The 14,170-nt window shown below is 44.8% G+C and overlaps 1 protein-coding gene across 4 annotated transcripts in view; it reads right to left on the bottom strand.

The window, feature by feature from the left end:
- The window catches only part of BIN1 (bridging integrator 1), a 54,855-nt gene extending 42,343 nt beyond the window's left edge, over positions 1–12,512 (bottom strand). For 3 of the 4 annotated variants that reach the window (XM_019470936.1, XM_019470937.1, XM_019470938.1), the window contains exons 1-4: positions 12,432–12,512; positions 5,240–5,294; positions 4,688–4,782; positions 2,706–2,801 (exon numbers count right to left, since the gene is read on the bottom strand). In XM_019470936.1, coding sequence (XP_019326481.1) covers positions 2,706–2,801; positions 4,688–4,780 — 189 coding nt within the window. In that variant the 5' untranslated portion in view covers positions 4,781–4,782; positions 5,240–5,294; positions 12,432–12,512. The remainder of the gene's footprint in view (positions 1–2,705; positions 2,802–4,687; positions 4,783–5,239; positions 5,295–12,431) is intronic. The other variant, XM_019470935.1, reaches the window with a different exon arrangement.
- Between the last annotated feature and the right edge of the window lie 1,658 nt (positions 12,513–14,170).

Below are 14,170 nucleotides of genomic sequence, written 5' to 3'. Positions count from 1 at the left end.
TAGATTTCCCTGCCACCCCACCAGGGAATTTGATTCAATGTTACCCATCCCTCAACAAGGTCACTCCTTCCCTTTTTTGCAGCCCCCAGTCTTCTAACCCCCACCACTACCTGATGGTAAAAGCTGAACTCCAACAGTTTACTGCTTTGCAATATATCCATCTTAATTTAAGCCTTCTGAAAAAAACAACCAAACAAAAACACCACAACACAAACCACCACCCAAACCACCACAAAACGCTTCCCCCCCTCCTCCTCACCAACATTTGGTTTTAAACCTAGTAGAAACAGGGCACCAGTTTCAGTGCAAGACAGAAAATCGCCAATTCCACAGCTATTCAGAACTTAGGTTATGGTTTATCTTCTCTGAGCTCACTGCAGAGACCTGTACTCTTGCTGCATACTCTGCAACCTCAATCAAAAACTCACCCAGAAATATTATAGGTTATGCAAGAGTCCTGCTCCAAGAAGCTATAGATACTGTCCTGAGAAGAAAGGATAAAGTACTTTTTGCATTCCCGTTTTTCAAGTTAGAGAAGACAGAGAGGTTTTGTTCACCACTCCCCACCCAACATTTAAAAATTATTCTCTTTAACTTATAAAAATTCCTTACTAAAGGAATGCTGTGTTTTCACATTCCTGCTGTGGATCCCATTGGAAGTCCAAAAAAATTCAAGGGAATTTTTCCAGCCAGTGAAGATTTCAGAACATGTTAGAATTAAACAAAAAATAATGCATGCATGATCTAACTCATCACACATTTGAATTACTGGGCCATTAACAAAAAACGGGCCTTTACATAACTAAATAAAAGCCATCTTCTCTCCATAAATCATCTTTCATTATTACAGTAATGCCAGAATTCCAGGAAAAGCAAAAAAGGTTGCTTTTGTGGAAACTACAAAACAGAAAACTATTACCACAACAACCAAAAACAACTGAAATATTCTGTAAATTACATAAGACTGCGGGGCGGGGGGGTGTTTGCCTGCCACCCTCAGGAACTCTAATTCCTTACGTGAAGCCAAACTACACTTTTGTACAACTGTAGCAACCTTCAACAACAATACTTATAAGAGTTTCTACCAGTCGAAGAAACCAGACTCAGTCTGAGCACTTCTCACTGCTCTGTGGTAAGGAGGATGATGCATTCAGCTGAACTACCAATAAAAACATATTGACCTTTTTTCATTCACACCACTGAAAGTCCGTTTTAAACAAATAGCTAACTCTGAAATATATCCATATCTTATTGTAGGAACCAACAGAAAGCCAAATTCTCACTCATTTTAAGAAGGGAAGCAGAGATGAGTAGTGCTCTTTTTAAAGCATTACTTAAATTGTGCATAAAATTGCTTTAACTTACCATTTTCTAGAGCATCATCTGAAGACTGAGAAAGGAACATTAGTAATAAACACCTTAGTGGCCCATTTGGAAGACAGAAAGGATCCATGGGAGCTCGGTGCTTAACACCTTGAGTTTTGGTGGAATTTGGTTGGTCCCAATCTCATGCTCCTTTTAAAATCCCACCATAAAACCTCAGCGGGACCCCAGCAGAATTAAGAAATCCCAAAGATACTAAGCATGGAAGAAACATGATACCCCGAGGTGACCCAATGCACAGCCGACAAGGCTGGTAAAATGGGATTTGGACTGAAGCAGTGCAGAAGTTTGAGTCTACAGCAAGCCTGAAATAAAACCTTCTGCTTAAGAAGCAGTGCACAAGCCTCTGCGCTGCTATCTGAGGCACATGGCATCACACTACAGGGAGCGATCAGCTCTACAGCTTTGAGCGGGTGGAAAGCAACAGCAAGCCTCTTCGCCCTTCCCCACTTCAGACTTCCAAGGACAGAAGAGGCTGGAAAAATGAAGCAAAAAAGGAGCCCCAGGAGGCAAGGACACTGCTGTTCAGGGCTCATTCTACAAGCTGTGACCTGCCCCTCCTCCTTGATACAGCACGATCCTCCTGAAGCAACAAATATTGACAAACGTTTTAAGAGACATGTGGTGTGGAAAGGGTTGTTTTCACTGGGAAGAAGCCAAGCTGATACTTCCCATATGGTGATATCATTACTAGTGTTTCCATATGGTAAAGACATTTCCTGCATAACCTTCTCAAAACGAACGGGGAGGAGATAACTGTGGGGGAAGGGAGAGGACATCATTCAAACCCAGGTCCTCAATATGATCTCCCCCAGAAAGACACCTATCCAGCATTCCCCCTTCTCTGCAAAAAGCTGGTTATATGCACAGCAGGACTTCAGAGAACACACAGAAATCTGCCTTCCATACCAGCCTCTACCTGTAAAGCACATTTGCCACTTACTACTTCCTCAAAGCTCTGTACATACAAGGATGTTAAAAAACCAAAGGACTGAAAAGAGAGACAGAGCTTGCGAGTTATTGCTGACACTGCCCTCCTGCACTGTGATACAATAGGAAGTTTTATGAATCCTCCTGTTTCACACTTATGTTTTCTCTTCAGCATCTTTCCCCTGGATTCTTCACTCTCATTTCAAGCCCAAAAGGAGAACGTAACATTTTCACGTGGCCCAGAGCTGCAAAGATCTTAGCTGCTCTAAAAGGAGAGCTTGCAGCAGCACAGCACACACATCCTTCTAAAGATGGGGATGCAAGAAATTGATTCTGATGAGGTTTCATCTGCTGTGACTCTCCAAATCAAAAAGGTTTAAAGAGAATCTTACTTTAATATCTGGAAATTGGCCAAGGTACGTATCCATGGTCAGAAGTGCCTGATCCACCAGCTTCTGATGGAAATCCGTCCAGAGGAGATCATTGTTCTGAAAAACAAACGTAATGAGCCAACTATTAAGAACACAGAGCTCTGCATTTCTGTTTTTCTCCATGAGTGCTACAGTCAACAATTTCAGTCCCCCAGAGCTCTTAAGAAATAGTCATTTCTTTGGAAAAACTAAGTAGAGAAATTAGTTGAAAACAGAGGTCATGCCAGAAATGTAGAAACAGAAAAGAAAGCCTGATGCTGCTAATTCAGGTGACCTCTCCAAGGACACAGCGCCCTTTGTGAATCTTCCTTTGAGGGCCTATCTTTTCCCCCGCGACGCTAGCTCAAGCCCATGCAATGGAAGGAAAGATGAAGGTCAGGCTGGCTTTACCCCCTTCTCCCAGCAGCCACAAAAATGAGACACCTGACACCCCTAGGCACCATTTTCTGCTTTTCATTACAACCCAGCTTTCTGGAGGATAATGAACAATAACAGAAAGCTATTCTAGCAGTCTTCAGCCTTCACACCACCTGCCTCCACAGCCCAACGGAGGTCACATCCAAGGCTTGCACCCTAACCTGTGCATGCTTTATCCTTGATCTTATCTCAGGCACAGTAACTTCCCATCAACACCTTGGATTAGGTGGAAATTGCCCCTCTCTCCTGTTTTTCCACTTGAACAAAGGGGTTTGGCTAAAATATTCAGGAAAAATGCCCACTTTATGTGGGAATTTTTTTTTGGGGGGGGCAGGAATAGCACTTTTCTCCTGCCTGTCTTTTTGTGAAAGAGAGAAATATAAACAAAGGCATTAAAGGTAGAGAGCTGGAAATATTCCTGCAGACCCTCAGAGTAGCTACAGTTAGTTCTCGGGACTCATGCTCCCTTTGACCTCTCTGGCTCAAATTCTCTGAAGGGACAGTCTCCCAGGAGGCACCGCAGTGGCTCAGGACAAAACAAGGCCAGAGAACATGAAGCCAATCCAGCTGAATTACAACTCCATTATTTACTGCAACAGCACTTCCTAACGTTTCCATGTTAATGCAAGAATTGACCTGGAAATGTTCAGGTTTTGTTTGATTTATGTGCTTTGAAGCCAGTATTTCCTGGGCAAGATGCAGATGTTATTTCAGGTGAGATTTTCTGCAGAGGAAAGCAGAGGAAGGGAAGAATCCCTCTCCTGCTCTCCTCTCTATTCCTTTCCCACTGCTCCAATACCATAGACAGCTGCAGATAAGCCCAGTCCTGCAGCCTCATGGGAGATAGATCCACAGATCTGAACTGCCACAGCTGCTGCTCAGCAGAACAGCTGAGCAAGAGAGCAGAGGGCACCTGCCTCCAGCTGGACCCACCGCACACACGTCAAGGGGGATCCAAGCTGTCAAATGACAGGCTGTGCCCTAAGCTCCACAGAAAACACCTGGGCAAGTTGAACAGGCATCACCTCACCAAGGGATGAAAAGAACAGCAGGTTGGGATGACACATGGCTCAGCCAAATAAGGTGGCAGTCAAAATATGGCAGCTGGTGGTACTGCTGTGAGTGGGAGGTTGTTGCAGCTACACAATGGCTGCTCTGACCATGCTTTGGCCATAGATTTAGCCACCCCTTTCTCTTGCACAGAGCGTAAGCAATACGTGCAGTTGACCCTACTGACTCTCTCGGCATCCTCTGTCCCTGTTTAGCCACTGTTGGGGGAACAAATTGCTTGTGGGCATAAGCATATGGCTCTGTGTAGCATTCAAGTATCTGGGGACAATGTCCTACACAGACAAAAATACATGCCACATCCCTTCAGCTTTCCCTTCTTCCCAATGCTGAGTTGGTCTCTCCAATTCTTCTGCAAAGTCATATGCCTGAAGAAATTTGGCACAGACACAGCTTCCAAAGCTCATCTCCACTGACAGACAAAGCCTGGTGACCCCACATCCTGGACAGAGTCTTACCTCTGCTATTTTATTTGTGTCATCTCTCCCAGGCCAATCCGGCTCATAAACTTCCTGCAAACACTCTGTCAGCTTCTTGGAGGCCTCGTGCATGGCTAGGAAAAAAAGAGGGAACTGCTTCAGAAAGCAGGAAATAGTGTGTTCCTCACAGTTTAACCCTCATCCTGAGGAATGGGGACACAGGAGGGTTATAACAAATACTAAGCTCTTCCTTATAGAATGTCTGATCCTTAATAACAGAGATGGAAGGTAACCAGAAGGAGAAAGGAACCAAGGATGCAGTCGCATCAAACCCTTTGTGTTCATCACAAACCCCTAGCAGAAGATATAAGAGTCTATCTGCTAAGACAGCACCACCTATTTGGCATCAAAGCACAACCCCATTCTATCCCAGCTGATCCTGAAGGATTCTGAAAGATCCCCCACCCAGACAAGGCTGACCTTTCCTACAACTCTCGCCTGAGGAAACACCAGGAAGGGGATGGCTGCAGAAACATCACCGCATAGGTGAGCACTAGAGGGGAAACAATCTTCTGCTTATGCAGACCTTACCTTTTACGGAAGCCAAGTAAGTTCGGAGGTCCTTCTGCAGCCTTGTGCCTTCGGACTGTGAACGTAAGGAGAAGACCACCAGTTATTCTCTCACATAGAGAGACTGTAAGAAGGATGAGTCAAGCATTTCTAAATAAAGAAAAACGATCTTGCAGATGGGCTACACACCAGCCCTATGACCACATGAGTCATAAATGTTAACAGGGAGACCACACAGCCCTCTGACTTGGTAAGCCCACAGCCAGTGACCTGCAGGCATGTTTGGCCAACAATACCACCAAGGTACCGAGTAACTTGATGGGGGTAAAGCTGTGATTTGCTCTGCCTAGCAGAGCCAGCTTTAGTGTTTTGATTTCATACAAGCAACTAGAGAGGGTCCTAAGGGCAACAATTAGTTTATAAGCCCAGGGCTAGTGGGTCTATGCAACAAATGTAACTGAAGAGAGTCTGTATGATATAGAAGACAGATGCAATTGATTTATTTTGTACTAGTTTGGAAACAGTTTAGCTCACCACTTTTTCCTGCCATGCTGCAAACCAAAACCCCAGTGCAAAGTGGGTACAAGGGACCTCTGACCTGCCCAAACATCCTGTCTAAGTTGTCCTGTGCAGCAGGGCTTGCAAATACAGTTAATCATCTTTTTCTTTAGCTTCACTGTGGAGCTGGCCTGCCAGCAGCAGATCTCACTCACTAGGAAACAAAGGATTAAAGCCAGAAGCTGAGCTGAGTTTCGCCAGGTTGAGCCTTCAGATGACACAGCTGAGTGCAGTACAAGAGCCTGGGTTAGAAAGGGTTGTGGACATTTTTACAGCAAAAGTTGGCTCAGACATGCACACGTACATGCACTCCCCATACGACTGCTCTCCTGCACTAGGATAAGCATACTCAGGTCCACCTCCCCTCTACCTTGCCATGTGTCACTGACAGGGGTGCAAAGCAGACAGGGAAATACTCCCAAATCCAGACAGTGACATTAAGCAAAACAGAAACGAAAGGAAGAGCAAGGCTTGAGAAGTTGACCAACACCACCATGGAGCATGTCAAAGCAAGGGAAGGAACAAACATTGAGGACATCTGTGTAGACAACCTCTGGAGTATGCAAGAAGTACAGAAAAAATTTGAGCAGCAAAGATCTGTTATAAAAGGGTTTCCTTTACCCTGTGCGATCTCACTATCCCCCAAAGTAGCTGTAAAAACAAGAATGCAGGAAAGCAACAACTACACCTCACACCTTCCTCACAACCTGCTACTATTCCTCCTCTTCTTTCTCAGTTTGTGTCCCATTGGGGGGGCCCCCAACATAATGAATTTTGACAGCTGAAGACAACTCCAGAGACAGCGAGCTCACAGGACATCTCTGACAGCTGCCTCAGAGCTACTAGCTTCAAAAGCAGATGTTTCCCATCAGCCCTCCTCACAACTCAGGCATCTCTTGCCTCAACTGAGCTCATGCTGTGATCCCTTGTGCTCTCAGTGCAGCTATGCTCTCTAAGCAGAGGCTAAATCTGCCAGCTGTTGAAGTGGCAGTGCTAGCATAGCTTTGTAGAGAAATCCATCTGCTTCCAACACTATGGCCCAATTTGTTTTCCTTGCCTCGAAAGTTCTGGATGAGTTCATATTTGTTTTTTTCCTACTGCCATCAACAAAGGAAATGAGGGATGGGAAAGAGCTGGCCACTTTTATACAAGAAAGTCAGACTCCTAGCCTGGAGAAGCATTGGGAATTGACCCAAAGAGAGTACAAGAGGAAAGGAATAACGACCACATCTGCTGCAAAAGCCCTAGGAGTTCTTAAAACACAGAGCAAACAAATTTAGAGCCTTTTGCTGGCTTAAGGTGAATGTAGAAACCTGGGCAGATGAAGCCTTCCTAGCAGTGCAATCAGAAACCACCAGGGAAGAGGTGCCAGAGTAATCAAACAGCACACACACAGAGGACCATCAGGGAGACTGAGCTGACAAGCAGCAGTTCAATCAAGCTGTAATACGTGTTTGCTTGTGCCTGATGCAGGAAGCAAGAAAGGCTTAGAGGAAAGCAGTGCTGTCTCCCTAGAATTGCTCCATGCTAGAAATCACAGACTGGAACTGGCAAGATCAGATGTCAGAACACAAGATGAAATGGCACAGAACAAATTATAATGCAAAATCCCTCAGATGGATACATTATCATCCTGCAGCTGTATCATTTTTAAAACTGACTACATTTGAACACACAATGTTGAGGTTATCAGAAACTAATCGGCAGGCAAGGTCCTCTGCAGAACATGCCCACCACATACTTGGGCATTGCAACGTCTAGAACTGTAACTCTCAAAATTATAGCATCTAAAATCAGAAACCACCTCTAAAATTATGCCCATACTTGCCTGAGTCCTTCCAAAGCAGCACATGACAGAACCCAGACTCGTGAACTCTTCAAGTCTCGATAGCCAGTCCCAAAGTCACGAGGACAACAGGATCCTCTGAGAGGTACACCGGCACCACAATTAAACATGAAATCAAGATTTTTAGATAGACCACCTGAAAAAACTGCAAGTCAGGGCCCAAATACTGGAGTGCGCAATTGCAGCAATGCACAGCTAGCCTTCTGTGTTCTCCAGGCATCCTCATCACCACTTGTCACGCCGTGATGTGCAGTCAGCCAATATACAGTGCTGCATCCTGCAATTGGAGTGGTCTTTCTTAGCCACCCCTTGCTGATGTTTAAAGTCAGAGTTACAGCTGATCTCCATGACTATGGGGTTACCTAAGCCTCTTAAAAGTACCAAGCCTGCCAGGGAGAGTGAATAGACTTTACAGCCTGTAAGATCTGCAGGCAGAATGATTTTCAAAGAGAGGCCCATGTTCAGAGTTTTGCAATGAATCCCATTTCCCCAGCTCCCCTGGGCACCTGGAGTTCCCAGCCAAGACCCTCTTTGGCATTTCCATTGCTTTATTTCTTGTCCACCAGTAAAGCAGCTCCCTCACTTGCTACAAGGGTTTCTTTTTATTATTTTAAGCATTAATGCTTTCCCAAGAAACTTCAGCAACTGCTTTCTCTCTGTGCATGCAGCACCTGCTTTCTTCAAGCAGGCTATAGCAAGCTGTCAAGTACAGCCACGATTCTGCATAAACACCTCTTGCAACACAGTTAGACACTGTCAAATACTGTATAGAACAGAAGCTTTCAAAACCCTTGAGTGCACGTTTAAAAGATGCTTCCTAAACTCAGAGGTAAAAAAGTAGGGAAGAGAGTTAATCTGGAAAATTAATCCACTTCCCAGTTATTGGAAGAGCTTAAGAGGTTTAAGGGTGTGCAGAGGGAAGTTATAGAGGTGTGGTTGAATCTAAGTATGTTCAAAAATTTAATAGCATAGTAATTTTTAAATTGCAAGAACATAAAAAAAAGAAGAAAGCGTGTGTGTGTATACACATAACAGAGTAACAAAACTCCACAAAAGGAAAATAAAACTAGGACAAAAATTGAAGCTCAGTGCCGATCCTGAACCCCATATTCATTTCTCATCCCTGCACTAAAAAACTGACTTAACACCTTTGCACAGGGACAATGACACTGTGCCTTGATGTAGAAGTGACCACAATAAGTTGTTCTACTCAAACACACAAATGTCATCTTGTTTGAGCAGATTTTGCTATATTTGCAATCACAGTGTAATTCAACCCTGTGAGCCTATAACACAACCAGGTATAATATGAAGGACAGTATGTACAGGAAGATGCATATTTAAAAATAGAAGTGCTTGCTTGAGAGGCTGGAAGAGCTCTCTCTCCAAAGACCTAATGAACCACCTATTACTAATAGCTCTGTTAAGTTAAAACACAAGAGTGGTTTTGTTTCTTTGTGCTTTCTTGTTTTGTTGGGGGGTTGTTACTTACAATACCTTTCACTGAGCACTAGCTAAGTATGTGATTTTCTGTAGGACTGTTTCTTGGTAGTAGACAGGTTTCCTAAAGCCCTTTTTTGCCCCCCAATCTTCAAAAGAAATTCTTTCATCCTAACATTAGACTGTGACCCCTTCTTTACATAACCTCCCTGGTTTTGCAGTTCTGATGGGAACGATTTTTATTATCAGCGGGGATGTTCTACACCTGAGAGGGACAGGTAATGTCCTGTTCAGATTAGATTAATATAGAGCTGGAAGAGCAGACTGAAATTATAAAGGGGGGGGGAAGCATTGAAACAACAGCTCCAGATAAGCCTCCACTCAGCAAACTTCAGAGCTGTTAAGACACAAAGCATGAACAACCGGTAAGAAGCTCCCATCCTCACCCATCCTCGGGTACCAGGCAAGCTGTTAAACTTGTTTTGCTACCTAGGGCTGAAATGGAAACTGCTGGACATGAAGGGTTCTTGCGTGGACAGAAAGTCTCTCTCTGGTTGTGGACCATTACAGTCACTAGGTCAAACCTACACTGCAAGAGCAAAGATTTAAGTCCACACTGCCTGCCCTGCAGGCTGAAGTTCTACCGAACACCATGGGGTATGGGCAGAGATGGATGCAGCCCGTGCCAGCAGCAGCTTGTCTCTCATGCATTTGGTGTGAAACACTGTAAACCAAACCAGAACTTCCACACAAGTGACAGCTCATGAAGGGTATCAAAACCCAGCCGCTCTGCCAGGCGGAAACACAACATTGTGCCAGGTGTAAGGGCTGCCACCAGCCTCCCACTCTCTGTCTCTCCAGCGAGTATTTCAAATGCAGGGGAAGAGAAGCCAAAGCCTGGCACACCTCAGGCAGGGGCTGTGTTGCACCTTTGCAGCAGGCCTCTTGCTCCCAGGTCTGCAAGGACAATTTTGAGGACAGACCCTTGTGCCAGTACCTGAACACAAGTGACACTGGGAAAGGGAAGGAGGGGGGAGCCTTCAAATGAACTTTTTGGGAGGTTAATTTCCAAAGATAATCTGTCATGAGGGAGTAATATGGGGGCCAGTTGTGCTGCTTGTCAAGCCTTCAAGGGACACAGGCGAGCCCTGTAGCCCTGCAGAAGCATGGTTATGTCCAGCTCGTTTGTCATGCAGCAAATCCATCTGTCTGAGCTAAAAAGCTCCTACCATTCAGAGACCTCAGAGTGGTGCTCTTATATGAACCTAAATGGACAGAGAGCTGGGAAGTGCAGTGCTTTCCCTTATGTCCACTCAACCACCGTTTGAGAGAACCACAAGACGCCTTGTTTGAAAATGCATAAGTGATTTTTACACCTGCTCTCCATTCATTGACAGCCCACGCATGGGAACATTTGTCAGTGGCCCAACGCAATCATTAGAGTCAGAGGAGCCTCTAATCAAACAGCAAACAGGGCCACTGCCTGGTCACACCCCAGCCAGTTCCACAGGTGAGTTGTTCTGTCACAAGCCTACAACAAAAGATCAGCTTTCCTCCAGACTTGTATTTCCCACTGCAGCAGACCTTGTAAGGAAAGGCCACAGAAATCTCACACATAGCTATACTACACATACATATCATACCTATAAAAACAAAAACAAGTGCGTATATATGCACATACAGTTGAAGTTTTTTCCCCAGTCTGCTTGGCATCATAACTACTCCTCAGCCTTGGATATCCTAACAATCCAGCTATCTCACATTTATGGTTTGCCTTGTAAAACAGGCATTGTTTGCATTTATTTTAGTAATAGGGAAACTGAGGGCCAAAGCAAAACCAACAGACCCCAAGCAGCAAATGCAGAGCAGCCTCCAGTGCCTTTGATAAATTATTTGGAGAATTTAGTTCATGGTCTGTCCTGCAAGATGGGAAAAGAAATTCAGCTATAGGGGATACAGAGGCAGTGCTCCTTTAACAGGCTTCTCGGTGCACCACTAGAACTCGTGGCTTTGGAAATTGAAAAGCCATCCCAGACAGCCAGATCAAGAAGTTTGGATTTGAGTTTTTCAGTATTTCTCCTTTAAAAAGGCTATTTCCTGATTGCTGATACTTAAAAATAATATGGAAAAGTCACACCTGGTAATGTCATGTTGTCAGAAAGAAGCCAAACTGTATTCCTCTGCGTACAAGAGAATATCATTGGTGGATATGCTATAGAGATGCTGCATGAAATTCTGGAGCAAGAGCTACTATTGCTGCCAAGAGAATGAGCATTAGTCTCCAGGAATCTGCAGTCAGCTCCGGTTAGACATAAGTCAAGGTCAGACTGAAAGATTTTCATTATATTCAGCTGTGACAAATCCCTTCTCATCTGGTTTTGCGACACATAACCACATCTGCTGAGTCTTAACAGACACAATACAGCTGCCGCTAACAGCTCCAGAAAAAGATCCTAAATAAGTCAGGGCACAAAGGGGCTAAAAGATTTCTTCAGCACCATCTGAGCTTTGGTGTGGCATGCGTTTCCTGCCATGAAACAGAAACAACACTTTCCTTAACACCAAGCACTACAGTGCAAGTCCCCTGAGGTAACTGATCTTTTCCCCTCCTCTGGGTGGCTGAAAGCTCCAGATAAAAACAAAACAAAACAAAACCCCCACAAAAAACAAAACAAAACAAAACAAAAACCCCCCCCACACACCCCAAAACCACACCCAGTTCAAGATATAAACCCACTGCTGTTTAAGTAGGAGGGTGGGTGAAAATTGCTACACTGTTAAAATATTTGTGTGCTAAAAATATAGGGATGAAGTCTACACGTGAAAGAATAATGACTCAGGCCTGACACAGTGATTGTGCAAGGTTAAGGAAGAAGTTAGATTTAGATCTTAGCCATGGAAGGATGTTCCCTTTTCACCATTTGCTTTCTTTGTCTCTTCTGCCTTCCGCTGCGCTTAGGAAACTGAATCTGCATTGTTCTATTTTATTTTTTATTTCTAATCTGTTTCCCATCCTATCCATCTTTCAGAGACACAATGTTGGTCTTATGTCTCTGCTTCCAGCCCAGCGGGAAAAGTTACATTACAAAGCAGCTGCTAACTGAAGGAAGTGTTCTGGTTGAGCTATTTCTTTTCCTAAACTTGGGTCTAGAACAAGTATTATTTTTCAGCATACACTCTCACTGACTCCATGATAGGGACACTGGAAGACAGTGTAATTTCTCATAAGTGAACAGCTACGAGTTGTGGGTCACTTCAATAGGCCTATGGCATCGTTTAATTTAATGGGCTTTAATTGCATATTGCAGCAGATGACTGGAAGCTAATGCTGAAACTCAGGGTGTAATTACATATCACCAATTATCTTACCAGCTGTTTGTTGAAATTCTGCACGCACTGTTCAAACTGCTCATCTTTTGTTTCATCGGCTTTCCCAAGCTTCTGAAGGACCTGCAGAAAGAGAGGAGAAAGATAGGAGATTTCAAACACAGCTATAGCAAAGCAGAGACAAAGAAACAGTTGCAGGTATTTGTTCAGGAGGCTGAAAGAAGAAAAGTTAAAGTCTCCCTTATTCTTGCTCTAATAATTTCTGGAATATTTCTCTACGCACTCATAGTTTGAAAAAGGACTTACAGACGAATCAGGATGAACTCACACCTCTTACACTTTGCTGTACCAAAGAGCATGACTGAGGTTTGTCCTTCACTGGTCTAATACTTTTTGCAGACAAGGCAATAGCAACCCAGTTGTTTATCTCCTGGACCAGCAAGAAACAAACCACATCCCTAATATGCCTCGTATTGTGTGGTTACACTTATCCTGATTTAACACTAGACTCTGGTCCAGACAGGGTGGGGTTTTTTTTGCTCCCAGAACAGCTGGGCTGTCCTCAAACACAGAAAGCCATGCAGAGACCTCCTTAGAGAGAAAAGGTGGCTGGAGCAGTGAAAGTCCCACCTTCTTTCCACCTTTTCTCACTATGCACATGCTTGGCAGGAGCTGGCTGTTGAGAGCAACTGGGGACCTTACGTCATGAATCTACATGACACTCAGTCTAAGTATCACGTCTGAGAGTGTCAGCAGCCAGCCCTGTTCCTCTCACTGCCTCCCTGCACAGCACAGCTCACCACAGCCTCTAAAAAAATCCTTATCAGACTACTTCCCTTATCACACTTCTCTCTTAATGATCTCTCCATACAGCTAAGTGGATGGCTTCTAGGCTTTGAACAAAGCACTTCATTTTCGGGGCAGGAAGGTAGGTCCATCACAAGAGGGCTGGGCAAACTGCAGCTGTGGAGGAGGGCAGCAGTTATTTGTCATGCCCCAAGCAACTCCAGCAGCAGGGAGACAAGAATGTAAACTATAGCTGTTTAAGCTTGATTATAACATCTTTGTTAATCGAAAAGAAAACCTGACCATGCCAAAAAAAAAAAAAAAAAAAGGCCTTGTCTCTCAGGGCCAGTAAAAACAGAGAAAAGCCTACTCAGTCTTCAGTCACAGGAGGACTGGAGCCAGAGGTGGGCTAGAAAGGGTGCCAAGGGAACACCTCGAAAACCAAGGGAGCCCTGGCTGGCAAAAGCATGACTGCCCAAGAGGCAGAAAGCACTGGAAAGCCGAAGTCTCTCTTGCTCTGCTGAGCACAGCAGTCCTTTAGCCACAGGTCTCAGCCATCATGTTCAGCCCCTCTTGGAGAGAAGAGGATCAAGATGGAAAAGCAGGTGCATGTTACTGCCATCGGGTCTACAGGAAGGCCACTAGTGTCTCCAGACCAGCCGCTCTGAGGGACTGCCAGGTAGCCATGACAGCCACCCAAACCAGCTTCCTCCAGCTCCCTTTGCTACACGCACAGATCTTCTCAGAGAGCGTAAAGAGGAAAAGGCTGAGCTACTCAATGCCTTCTTTGCCTCAGTCTTTAACAGGCAGACCAGTTATCCTCAGGGTACTCGGCCCCCCGAGCTGGAAGACGGGGACGGCGAGCAGGATAAACCCCCCATAATCCAAGAGGAAGCAGTTAATGACCTGCTACGCCACCTGGATGCTCACAAGTCTATGGGGCCGGATGGGATCCACCCGAGAGTGCTGAGGGAGCTGGCGGAGGAGCTCGCCAA

The sequence above is a fragment of the Aptenodytes forsteri genome, unplaced genomic scaffold (assembly GCF_000699145.1).
Source record: "Aptenodytes forsteri isolate BGI_AS27 unplaced genomic scaffold, ASM69914v1 Scaffold255, whole genome shotgun sequence".
Lineage (NCBI taxonomy): Eukaryota > Metazoa > Chordata > Aves > Sphenisciformes > Spheniscidae > Aptenodytes > Aptenodytes forsteri.
The sequence above is the reverse complement of the archived record's forward strand: the minus strand, read 5'-3'. Positions and strand labels throughout refer to the sequence as shown.